The sequence below is a fragment of the Theobroma cacao genome, chromosome 5 (genome assembly GCF_053813885.1).
Source record: "Theobroma cacao isolate CCN51 chromosome 5, ASM5381388v1, whole genome shotgun sequence".
Taxonomy (NCBI): domain Eukaryota; kingdom Viridiplantae; phylum Streptophyta; class Magnoliopsida; order Malvales; family Malvaceae; genus Theobroma; species Theobroma cacao.
Window position 1 is genome coordinate 40,694,332 of NC_142643.1, and position 13,235 is coordinate 40,707,566.

Sequence of the window (13,235 nt, forward strand, 5' to 3'; positions counted from 1 at the left end):
TTTCTTATGATAGGAGAGAGAAAATGCATGACGGTCTTTAGTGAAATTGTCATATGAAGCTAGCGTTTTTGAGAGTGTAAAAAGACCATCATGCATCTTCTCTCTCCCTGTTCTTAACTAGGAGCATAACACCCGTGCATACCCCTTTCTTAGTTCAAGCAATTTTACTCGACGTTATGCTCTTATTCACATGCATTCTTCCTTCCCAAAAACACTTGAGGCATGCTTAATCCCTTCTCAATAACCGCAAGGAGAAGGTCGCACTCCTCGTTTGCCTTGCACGATTCCATCCCTGCTCGATGATAAATTATAGAGGATGAAAATATGGCTCCTGCTAGGGAGCCTCTGTTTTAGGTTGAGTAGAACAGGGACGAACAGAGTATTGGCAAAATGAAGGAAAAGCACACACTTCATTCATAATCCAAACAATATATACAGCCTACTAGCTACTTGGTAGTTATAAGGAGTTACAAGTAAAAGCATGATTAAAAATAACTTAATACAGCGTCATGTTTTCAACTTCCATGTACAAGTCGTGCTGCTATTTTCAACTGACAGTAACTTGTTGCCTGCATTATCAACAACACTCCTCCTTAATGCTTGCAACCTGCATCATCAACTTATCTTTGTTAAGTTCAAACCTTGACTTAAAACTGAGGCTTGGTCATTATGTCCGCAACCTGGTCTTCTGATTTGCAATATTGCACAAGTATCTCCCCTTTCTTTTCTGCTATTTTGTCTGATTTGCTTGATGTTGATATGCTTGGTTCTTCCATGAAACACAGGATTCTTGGTCATGGAGATTGCAAACTTGTTCTCAATAAACAACTTTGTAGGATTGGTTTGATCCATGCCAAGATCCTGTAGAATTTTCCTTAGCCAGATTGCTTGATTTGAAGCTTCAGCTGCTGCCACATATTCTGCCTCAGATGAAGATTGTGCCACTGTATTCTGCTTATGAGAGTTCCATGAAAAAAGACCATTTCCCAGAGAAAATATGTAGCCTGATGTGCTTCTACCATCATCGTTGCAGCCACCCCGGTCACTATCTGAAAATCCAACAAGCTAAATAGTCTCGTTTTTGATGAAATTTATCCCATGACAGGTTGTACCTCTCAAATATCTGAGAACCCTTTTAGCAGCAACCAAATGAAGTTGACTTGGTCTTTGCATGAATCTTGAAAGATAACTTACAGCAAACATTATCTCTCGATGGGTAGAACAAATATATAGGAGACATTCTGTAAGACTTCGATAATCATTGGGACTCTCTAGTATTTCACCAGAATTGAGAGATAACTTTTCATGTGCAACTAAAGGAGTTGAAGTTGGCTTACATTCTGCCATCTTGAAACGTTTGAGGACTTCTTGAATGTAGTTGATTTGAGAAAGAGTAATACTTTCCTTGGACTGATGAATTTCAAGACCAAGAAAATATTTCATTTGACCCAAATCAGACATGTGAAACTCTTTTTTCATTGTTGATTTAAATTCCCCGATGCTTGCTTGATCTGCACCAGTAATCAAGGTATCATCAACATAAAGAGACACAATTACTGCCACTTCATTTTTTATTTTCTTCACATACAAAGTAGCTTCATTCAAGCTCTTGTAAAAACCTTTAGCTAATATGTAGGCATCAATCCTACTGTACCAAGCACGTGGTGCCTGCTTCAGGCCATATAATGCCTTATGAAGCTTATATACTTTGTTTTGTCTGTCACCAACTTCAAATCCTCTTGGCTGCTCGATGAATATTTCTTCATTGGGTTTACCATTCAAAAAAGCAGACTTAACATCCATGTGGTAGATTTTCCAATCAAGCGCAGCAGAGAGATCTATGAGAAGTCTGATGGTATCAAGTCTTGCCACTGGTGCAAAAGTATCACGGCAGTCTATTCCAGCAAGTTGAGAATAACCAATCTCGCCTTATTTTTGTTAAGGCTTCCATCAGAGTTGAATTTTCGTTTGAAAATCCATTTGACATCAATTACATGGCCATTGATTGGTCTGTCTACCAATGACCAAGTATGGTTTTGCTCTATCATGTTAATCTCCTCTTTCATAGCTTTTATCCATTCTTCATGTTGTGAGGCATCTTCGAAAGAAACAGGATCAGATAAGGCCACTTGACATCGCTTATAAATGTCTTGAATTGTGCGAGTACCTCTGACTGGTGCTTTATCAATAAGCTCATCTTCATCTAACTCAATATCAGAAATATTTTGAAAAGCAGATAAAGTGTTTGTGGCACTAACTCTGGTATGTTGAGGTTTGTCCCAATTCCAACTGCTTCCTTCATCAAACGATACATTCCTGCTGATAGAGATTTTACCAGAATCAACATGATACACTCTGTATGCCTTTGAGTGCTGACTATAACCAATAAAAACTCCCATTACAACTTTGGATTGCAACTTATCTTTGTGCTCTTCAGGTATATGCTGGTAACAAAGGCATCCAAAGACTCTGAGATGTGATACAGATGGTTTTTTTTCAAATCATACTTTATAAGGATGGGTATTTTTGAGTGCACGAAAAGGCAACCGATTTAACAGATAAATAGCTGTACTGGCAGCCTCAACCCAGAAGCTTTTGGGAAGTCCTTTTTCTAGCAAGAGACATCTCACTATCTCATTTATTGTTCGATTTTTCCTCTCACTAACACCATTTTGCTGTGGGCAATAAGGGGCTGTGAGTTTGATGAAATATTCCTTCTTTTTCTAGAAATTGAGTGAACTCTCGAGATGTGTATTCCCCACCATTATCAGATCTGATTGATTTAATCTTTTTTCCTATTTCAGTTTCAACTTGTGCTTTGAAATTCAAGAAGTGACTAAACACCTCAGACTTTGCTTTCATAAAGTAAATCCAGCACATGCGTGATAAATCATCAACAAAGATCAAGAAAAACTTATTGCCATTTAAAGATACTTCACTCATTGGGCCTCCAACATCGATGTGCACTAAATCAAGTTTTCCAACAGAGCGACTTGAGCTTGCATGAGGATATGGTTTCCTGGTGAGTTTTCCAAATTGACAAGTGCTGCAAACATGCTTGGATTTTGTGAGTGAGGGTAAGTTTTCCATTAAACCAGAGGTGCTGGCCTGAATTAAGGAGGAATAATTATAATGCCCAAGGCGTTTGTGGCATAAAGAGGTCAAATTCATCTCATTTTTAGAAGCATGCAAACACACATCATTGAAATCTATTGGAAAGCAATTCCTTTTCATTGCAACTGTCATGAGGTACTTATCTCTTGGATCATATATCTTGCATGAATGGTCTTTAAACAATAATTCATAACCATCATCGACCATCTGTCCCACATTTAAGAGATTTTGGGTAATTTCAAGTACAAGAAGTACTTTAAATGCATACTTGTCACCAGAAGAGGTTCATGTTTCCACAGATCTTTTTCCAATTGCTTGCAGATACACCCCATTACCTATCTTCACATACGATCGGTGTTGAGTGCCAAGTTCTGCGAAGAGCTCAACATATGGTGTCATGTGACTTGAAGCTCCACTATCTAATAACCACTGATTTGCTTCAACAACTTTTGGTTCTGTCTGAGCCATCAGAAGTGTTTCTTCAGCAATCTCAGCTCTCTTAGATGCTTGAGGAGATTTCTCTCGATTTTCAAACTTATTCTTGCACACCTTTTCTATATGACCATGCTAATTACAGATTCGGCACTTAGTTGAAGGTCTAAACCAGCAGTTGGCTTCTGCATGGTTACGCTTTTTGCAATGGGAACACATTTGATGGTTATTCTTCTTACCCCATGATCTATTGTTTGAGAATTCTTTTTCCCTTTGTCTTTCTGTTCGTTTGAACCTTTACTGATGTAAACATCAACTGAGCCTTTTCCTTTCATGTTGACCACCATAGCATGATTTATGTAGCTGTCGAGACGCATGGCTCTCCTACTGTCTGATGCTTGGAGAGCATTGACTACATTTGTGAGTTACAGTTGTAAGAGATCCTTTGAACCTTCAAGTGATGAAATTGTGGGTTAAAACCTTTCGGGTAAGGATATCAACACTTTCTCTACAACTCTTTTTTCAGGTAGATTTTCTCGCAAAAGTCTTACTTGATTGACTATTTTCATCACTTTTCCAATGTACTCCTTCACTGAGTTAGACTCCTTCATCCGAAGAATTTCAAATTCTCTCATAAGATTAAGAATTTGAAGTTGCCTTGTCCTGTCAGAACCTTGGAACTCATCTCTAAGTCTATCCCAAGCCTCCTTTGCCGTGGAACAAGCCATAATTCTTGCAAACACCGGTTTCGTGACACATGCATGGAGAAAGGACAGAGCTCAATACCGTTTAGCGACTTCTTCCCCATGCTGTTTGATTTGAGTAAATGTTGTCGTTTCTTTCAAGGCAGGGGGTTCTGAATCTGTCTCAACAATGTCCCATAGGTCATAAGCTTGTAAGTAGGCTTTCATTTTAAGTGACCTGGATGTGTAGTTTTCACCATTGAAGGTGGGAGGTGACGGGTGTGAAGCTGTGTTGGAGATAAGACATATTGCTATCAATTTATAGTGTTGTTAAAGTTGTGAATTTGGTTGGTGGTATGTTTCAGGTCCCTTAAGAGCTTAGTTTTAGCTCTGATACCATGATAAATTATGGAGGATGAAAATATGGCTCATGTTAGGAAGTCTCTGTTTTAGGTTGAGTAGAACAGAGGCGAACAGAGTATTGGCAAAATGAAGGAAAAGCACACACTTCATTCATAATTCAAACAATATATACAGCCTACTAGCTACTTGGTAGTTATAAGGAGTTACAAGTAAAAACATGATAAAAAATAACTGAATACAGCATCATGTTTTCAACTTCCACGTACAAATCATGTTGTTATTTTCAACTGACAGTAACTTGTTGCCAGCATTATCAACAACACTCGAACTAAAAAGTTTGTTTCTCACCAGTGGTTGCCTTCTCCATCTCATGGATTCCTTAGCGTGTTTGTCCATCCTCCTTTGCTTTTAGCCTATGGTTAATATTTCTTAGGTGTCGTGGCTTCACTCTTTGTCATGGGTTTGTAGAAACGGAGTATAAAGGTTGTATTGTCTTTTAATTAAAAATTAAATTGAAAATTTGCATTTATAGAAATAAAATTAAAATATAAAATTTCATCTAAAAAAAGAACTGAAGGTGTTATTGGAGAAAATAATATATCAGAAAATATTTATGTGAAGTTTTTTTTTTATAATTAGAAGGGAGGAGATTTAAATTTTATTTTTTAAGTAAGAAATCATATATTAATTAATAAATCAAATTTTCGGATGCAGATTTATGATTTATGTGAAGTTTACTATAATAAGATTTATTTAATTTACAAATAAAAAATTTAATTACATTCAATGATTTATTAATTTTTTTAATTTTAATAAAATTAAATAATTTAAATATTTATATTTTAAATTAAATATTAACATTTATCAAATTTTTTTATTAAAAAAATTCGTAAAATATTTTTCATTTAAAATAAATTTTATAAGAAAACCTAAATACATAATCCTTTTTATGTTTTACCATCCTAAACCCTAAATCAATTTTATTCTGTCTATTCAGAAATCTAACAAAGTTCCCAACATGTTTTAATCTAACTGTTTAGAAGCCTAACTAAATTCCCAAAAATTTTTCAACCTCAGCTGACAGTCTCTCTTTGCTGTTTCATCTTCGCCGCCGCATCTGCACTTGCCCAACCCGTACCTCATTCGGTCATTTGCTCTTTCATCTTTGCCGCCGCACCTGCACCTTCCCAATCTGCGCCTCATTCGGTCGTTCAGGTTAAATTTTTTTGTTCATACCGTTACTAAAACCCGTTACTCGACGCTTCATCTTCACCATTTGCCTCTTTTTTTTTCTCTGAACTGAATTCTTGTGTTTCGAAGTAAAATTGTAGTGAATACGAAAAAGAACAGACCATGAAGCTGGACGTAGACGTTTTGAGATATCTCTCCAAAGATGATTTTAGGGTTCTAACTGCCGTCGAAATGGGCATGAGAAACGTATGTGTGAATTATGATTTTTTAATATAATCATCTGATTTGAGTTATGATTTTTTTAATATAATCATCTGATTTTAGTTTCTATTATTTTTAGAATTCTAAATTCATTATTAAAATTTGTGACCCATTTTATTTTACTTTTTTCAGCATGAAATTGTGCCTTCAGACCTCATCGATCGTATTGCTTCCCTCAAGTAATTACTTGTATTATTATTCTTATTTATAATTATTTCCTTTTTTTCAATGATTAAATGTAATTAATTTTAATTTTAGGCATGGAGGCACTTACAAGGTCTTGAAGAATTTACTCAAGCATAAGCTGCTGCACCATGACTCTTCTAAATGTTCGTTTTATCTTTTATTTTTTTTAGTTAACATTTGTTTATTTTCTCTGCTCCTAATTTTTCTTTCGTCAATTAAAAATAAATAAACACATTTCAATGCAAAAGTAAGTAATAGTTTGAATGAATTATAGTTATAATCTCATTGGAAAACAAATTGCATGATTTTAATTTTATACAGAACAATTATGTTGGAATTGGTGTACATTGTTGCCATTTGTTTATTTTAATCAATATGATTTTCTTTCTATATTTTAACTTTTAAGGAGAGAAAAGCAAAATTAGCAAAAAGTAGGTAGCAAATGCAACAATCAAGCAGAAGCTTATTTGTTTTGCTATTCAATAACTTCTGAAGCTTTCTTTTTTTCTCTTTTAAATTTAGATGACGGTTTTCGTCTTACGTACCTTGGCTATGATTTCCTTGCCATTAAAACCATGGTCAACCGCGGAGTTTTCACTGCAGTTGGTCGTCAAATTGGGGTTGGCAAAGAGTCCGGTAACTCTTTCTATCTAGATCTACCAGTTTATGTAATCTACTATTTCCTAACTGTTACTAAAATTGTCTCATTTTTTGCTTGTTCAAGATATATTTGAGGTTGCCTGCGAAGATGGTACTGTCATGGCAATGAAGTTGCATAGACTCGGTAGAACTTCCTTTCGGGCTGTCAAATCTAAGCGTGATTACTTGAGGCATCGCAGTAGTTATAACTGGCTCTATTTGTCTCGCTTAGCTGCACTCAAGGAATTTGCATTTATGAAGGTTCTCTTTATATTTTCTGTTTATTTGCTTCGGTTCTTTCTTGTAGTGGTCAGGATTGGCGTTATATTTTGTGATTTCATTATGCAGGCACTGGAAGAGCATGGTTTTCCTGTACCAAATGCCGTGGACTGTAATAGGCATTGTGTAGTTATGTCACTTATCCAAGGTTATCCACTGTAAGAGTTTCTCTTTAATTCACTGGATTTGTTTGCATTGCATTCAGCCGCATGAAGGTCAAGTGGCTTTTGTGTTCAATCATTTTAATGAATGAACAAAATTGATAGTTGGAATTTATATTTTTTTGCTCCTTGAACTGTAAATCCTTCATTTTTTTCTCAGAGAATGAGTCTAAAAGATTTCATGGTTGTGACAATAAATCAATAATATTGGTGACATACTCTTAATGTTACTTGGTTGCTGTTAACATTGTATGATAACTCTATGTTTATCTTCATCATGTGTTGATAACTATTATTTTGGCCCTCCCTTTTTCTTTTCTAGTTTCTCTCTTTAGTTCTCCAGTACCCTTTGCACTGTCTATTTGAGTTAGTTTGGTATGGCTGAGATGGTTTGCATTATTAGTTTCTTTTGCCTAATGCAGCGTACAGGTGAAGCAGTTGCAAAACCCAGAGACAGTTTTTGATACAATCATTGGCCTTGTTGTTCGTCTGGCAGAACATGGCCTCATTCACTGTGACTTCAATGAGTTTAACATTATGGTATGCATTTGAGGCGCCCTATTTGGTCTCCCATGACCCATCTTTGCAGTTTTAGTTGTTTTCTTGTTAGCTTACAACTTTAGTATGATCATGAAGTTAAATGTAGGTCAATTGTTATTTTTTTGTTAATAGAAAGATACCTGTGTGAGCTTAAGGTTCCAGTTTTCTTTTAAAATTATTTAATTTCTACTTGGAATCCGTTTTCTTTGTAGATTGATGATGATGAAAAGGTGACAATGATTGATTTTCCCCAAATGGTATCTGTGTCACACCGTAATGCACAGATGTATGTGCACTGTCTTCTCTGAAGCTATTCCTAGTTTTCGTTCTCTTTCTGCTTCTTTGAATCAGACATTAGATTCTTATTAATACTTTCTATTTTTCAGGTACTTTGATCGTGATATTGAATGCATCTTTAAGTTTTTTGGCAAGAGGTCAGTCAATGCTTTTTCTAATAGAAATTGGTAGTACTAGGCAAAATCTTGTTAACCAAAATGTCTTTGTCAACCAATTGCTCAAGGTGACTGTTGAAGTTTTAAAGTGCATATTACATACTTTTACCTAACCCTGCAGGAAAGTGCCATTCATATAGTATTCACTTTATGAACTGTAGATACCAGAGAAATAAAAAGATACATATAAGTCAGTAGCACAGTCATGCTTTAATTGAAGTGTTAAGTATGAAGTATCTGTCTTATGCACTCAGCTTACTGATAAGGACTAAGAAACCTACTACTTATAATGATTGTATAATTCTGTTTGTGTTTATAAATTGCTTCTTTCTAGTCCAAAGCAAAATAATATCAACAACAGTGCTTCTACTCATTTTCTTTGGTGGATGATGGTCCCTGTGTTTTACTGCAGTTGATGGGGGCTATTCTTTATTTTTCTTCTTTCTCTTTAGCTACTGTGGTCCTTGCTATTAAAACATGATCTTTTCGCAATGTCTTATATAGGTTCAACATGTCCTTTGAAGAACAGTCTGATGATATTGATGGTTCAGAGGTAGACGAGGATGAAAGCGGCAGGCCTTCCTTTTCTTCAATAACCAAAACTGCTGGTTTTCTCGACAAGGAACTTGCTGCCAGCGGATTCACAAGAAAGGATCAGGATGACATTGAGAAAGTATGGTGAAGCATGCTTTTCAATAATTGGCTTTGCTCTGTTTCTTATTTATATATGTTTGTAAATTATTATTCTAGACATTCATCATGAATTTGGAATCTTCTTCCTTTAGATGTGCATCTCCAATTTTGGAAACTAGTTGGAGACTTTGAGCTTTTGCAGCATAAATAGGACAGTCTTCTTTCAAATGAGAAGGAAAAAATGGATATATCATATCATACTTAATGATTGCAGTTAATGATATTTTATGCAGTTCATTGAAGGTAATGCGGGGGATGATGTTTCTGACGATGAACATGAATCTGGGTTATGTCAAACAAACATAAAGGGTTTTGATTCTTTGCACTTGGATCAGGTGTGGTCTTCTAGAGCTTTTGATCTTGTGTTGTGGTTGAAGTGATCTAATTCATAATTGCTTTATGGTTCGCTGTTAACAAAGCAACGATCAATGAAATAAGATTGGTGCATTAACAAATATCAAATAATAGGTATAACAGTTGTAGTCCAACTGTGAATGAATTGAGGGAACTGAGCTACGGGGGAGACAAAAGTTTTGGCTTAGATACATGTTCCAGGTTTTCACTCTTGGTTTTGTGGGTGTGCATGCATGTTTAGGATTTGGATAAAACACTTAATTTTATCTCTGTTTGATGCAAACTGAAGAGTTTTGTGCATGCATGTGGATCTTTCGTTTTCTGTTAGATATTACTCTGTTTGTGTGTGTGTTTGCGGATGATGAAGGTCTTATGTTCTGTTGAAAAATCATTCAGAAAGAGCCAACTTCAAGCTGTAATGAGGAAGAGCAAGGATATGAAAACCAGCATAGCCTTGAAGCAGGTCTAACCGGTAATCCTGAAGGACAAAATTCAAGCAATGAGGTGTGTTATTACTTGTCTTTCCTCCAACCTATTTTACTTAAAGTTTAAAGAAGATATAACCTGCACTTCTGTATAGAGGCATTGAATTACTTGTCACTTTTTTCTTTTATTAATTTACATGTTTATAGAGTAGTCCATATCCTAGTTGATTGTGCTTAATGAACTTAGGGATCCTCCTGAAAGCAGCATAAATAGGTCTCAGGCTTTTTGTGAATGTTCAAATCATTGGTAAAAAGGCTAAAATCTTACTGTTTTTTACTTTATATTTTCTGTTCTTTTGGACTAAACAGAAAGTTCTTTCTAGTTTGGACATCATTTTAATTTTTCTGACACATCAATCAGTTGTGCTGCTGCTATTCACTCTGTTTTCCTTTGATCTTGTTTAACTAACTAAATTGGTCTGTTGAAAAATAATTTCCTTGTTGAGTAGCCTCTTTTGTTGTTTTGTTTTGTTTCTTCTTTACATTTTTTATTTGGAGAAAAGGGAAATGTGGGGTGGGACTGAAAACTATTTTGTTAATTCTCACGTCTCAAATGATTTTCTTGCCTCATTCACCATTAAATTAAAATATGATTCTTGTTGTTGGCTTTTTTTTTGTTAAGTGGATTTCTGATGTTTGTTTTGTTCTTCCAGGAGGAAGATAATCAGAATGCTGATGAAAACGATGCTGAACTCATGAAGAGCTTGGCCAAGCAGAGACGACGTGCAATGGCAGCAGCACGTAGAGGACGGAAGAGTGTTGCCTCTAGAAATTCTTACAAAGACAAAGGGGGTAAATCTTCTAATAATTCGAAAATCCAGAAACAATTGAGTAGTTGGTAAATTTTGTATTTGATCGACACTATCTGCGATGCAGATACATATAAGTTAAACAGTCTTGTGCCAATGTAGACAATTCAGATTATAGTTGTATCATGTATTGTCAAAAAGAAATGAAGAGAAAGCCGGGAGCATTACCTAGAACTTGTATCTTCCAATATCAGTACTTAGCCCCTTGTGATGAAACTGATTATGTTCATACTATGCCGTTTTTAGTTTTTATTTGTATAGAAGTGAAATTGATTACTGAGATTCATGAGAAATGGTCTTGGATGGATGTTTCTTTTGTATGGCAAGGATACATGCTCAGATGGAAATAGAGGTTAGGGGAGAGGAAGGGTTTGCTGACCAGGGTGCAAACCTTACAATTTTCAAGGAGCTCTTGTGCTCAGCCTCAGCTGCGTGGAGCACTCAGGTGATCACCCACGCTAGACTCTAGACCTGGTCTATGACAGGGTCAAAGTTTGAATTCCATCACAAGGAAACAAATGACACCGACTCTATTAGCAATGAGCACAAATCTATAATTATCTTTGTGGATGTTAGCAGATCATTACCATAATTTATATATTCTACATATGATATGCTTGTTCTTATTATTCGTTCTTTCTTTTTCACAGCATAGTTTATTGCTATTATCTCATAAGCAAAAGTCTAGGTTTCAATGCTGGCTTTTACTGTCCTTTTCTTATTATTGCCTGAGCTGTGCAGCCATTGCTTTGATTTGACTTTTTGTTTTCAAAATTTGAAGCTGAAGTCAACTTTCGTTGCAAATTTCCTTTTATTCAATTTTCACAACGGGAAATAATTTATTGTTCCTACACGTTATTTGAATTCAAAATTGGTTGCCTGCAGCCTTCCGTTCAGATTTAACCATATAAGAATCATTTTTGTTTAATTACACATGTAATATAGGATCACACAATAAAAATAAGTAAATAATATTCTTTTATTTTATAAAACTCATCTTGCTTGTCTTACAATTTATATTTTAAATTTTAAGTCTTGGACTATCTCTTTGTAACATCTTGATCTCAACTTTAATTCAGTTTATAATTTTATTCTTTTTAAACAATAAAAACCACAATTATGGTCTAGATGTCATAAACCTACATGCCAATTTGTAGTTAATTTTACCGCTGTTCATAAATGTATCATTTATTATGTCTATTATGTCACAATTTAAGAGTTTATATTATATAGTTTAGATAGGTTAAACAGTTTAATAGGTTAGACACAGGAGTGTAATTTGATTTAAATTTTTATATTTGATTATGTATATCTTGATTTACATGTAGATTAGATTAGATTAGATTAAAATTAATATTTTTATCCATCCAAATCAAATCTCTTCGCAATTATCTTTATCTTATAAATTCTATCTAGATAAGAAGTTATTAGCTTATAAATAAACCCTTCACTTCATTTATAAATACACACTCTCGAATAAAATCTTTCTACTTCCTCTAAATACTCTCTCATAGTTATTCTTTTAAGTTATATTTTATAACATGTTATCAGTACGATTCTCTAATCTCTTAAGTTTTAGTATTATTTAGTTTTCATCATCTTTTAAGTTTTGGTTTTATTTAGTTTTCATTATCTCCAGACTTCAAAAAGAGTTCAATAGTTAGTTTTTAATTTTTGATTTTAACAAATCAGGTAAGTAACTTGATATCTTTTTGGTGTTTGCATTCCCTGAATATTAGTCTTAATGTGAATTTTGCTATCATATAGTATTTATCAAATTTCATCTCTTGATTTATTAAATCGGGTTGAGCATGAAAATATATATAATTATATATGATATCTTTGTTATAGTTTTGGAATATGATTTTCTTAATATATGATTTTTTTTGTTGAATTCTGAGTATAATTTTGCTCAACACATGTAAATCTATCTTTAATACTATGAGATTTTGCATAATATATTTTGAATTGAACATATGAAATTGATTTTGTATAATATCCATTTTTATAATAGGTGAAAAATATTATATTTTGGATAATTTGAAATATGTTTTGTTTTGGATTTCATATTTTTTTTATGATTGACCAAAATAACCAACTACTAATGAAAAATCATGAACTTCGTCCATTCCCTAAAATAAATGCAACATAATTTAATAATTATGGTTATACATGTGCAAGAGGTTGTCATAATAATTGCAGTCATGATAGTTACACTAATCAATGTTCTAAAGATACCTTTATAGATACTTTTACCCATAAGAGAGGTGGATGAATACATTTATCCACTAAAGAAGTGGATGGATACTTTTACCCACCAAAAAGATGGATGGATACCTTTACCCACTAGAAGTGAATGGATATCTTTACTCATCAGAAAGGTGGATGGATACCTTTACCCACTAGAAGTGAATGGATATCTTTACTCATCAGAAGGTGAATGGATATCTTTACTCATCAGAAGGTGAATGGATATTTTTACCCATCAGTGGACGGATACTTTTACCCATCAGTGGATGGATACTTTTACCCATCAGTGGATGGATACTTTTACCCACCAGAGAGGTAGATAGATAACTTTACCTACTAGAGA

The 13,235-nt window shown here is 34.3% G+C and overlaps 1 protein-coding gene across 2 annotated transcripts; it reads left to right on the forward strand.

Moving 5' to 3' along the window:
• The first annotated feature begins 5,555 nt into the window (after positions 1-5,555).
• LOC18599591 (protein serine/threonine kinase) lies at positions 5,556-10,816 on the forward strand. Of its 2 annotated transcripts, none has more exons than XM_007029621.3 (14): positions 5,556-5,807; positions 5,913-6,029; positions 6,177-6,223; positions 6,303-6,373; positions 6,753-6,866; positions 6,955-7,130; positions 7,218-7,306; positions 7,732-7,849; positions 8,062-8,135; positions 8,236-8,283; positions 8,806-8,974; positions 9,228-9,329; positions 9,745-9,852; positions 10,487-10,816. In XM_007029621.3, the coding sequence occupies exons 2-14, from the start codon at positions 5,946-5,948 to the stop codon at positions 10,673-10,675; spliced, it is 1,389 nt and encodes a 462-aa protein (XP_007029683.3). In that variant the 5' UTR covers positions 5,556-5,807; positions 5,913-5,945; the 3' UTR covers positions 10,676-10,816. The 2 variants fall into 2 exon arrangements, with proteins under 2 accessions (XP_007029683.3, XP_007029682.3); XM_007029620.3 differs by having other exon boundaries at positions 5,924-6,029.
• The last annotated feature ends 2,419 nt before the right edge of the window (positions 10,817-13,235 follow it).

What these genes read in the sequence shown, in the direction of transcription:
- LOC18599591 (XM_007029621.3), top strand. Translation starts at nt 5,946, where the DNA reads ATGAAGCTGGACGTAGACGTTTTGAGATATCTCTCCAAAGATGATTTT. An exon ending in TCGAAATGGGCATGAGAAAC is followed by an intron (nt 6,030 to 6,176) that starts GTATGTGTGAAT and finishes TACTTTTTTCAG; the next exon opens with CATGAAATTGTGCCTTCAGA. An exon ending in TCACACCGTAATGCACAGAT is followed by an intron (nt 8,136 to 8,235) that starts GTATGTGCACTG and finishes TCTATTTTTCAG; the next exon opens with GTACTTTGATCGTGATATTG.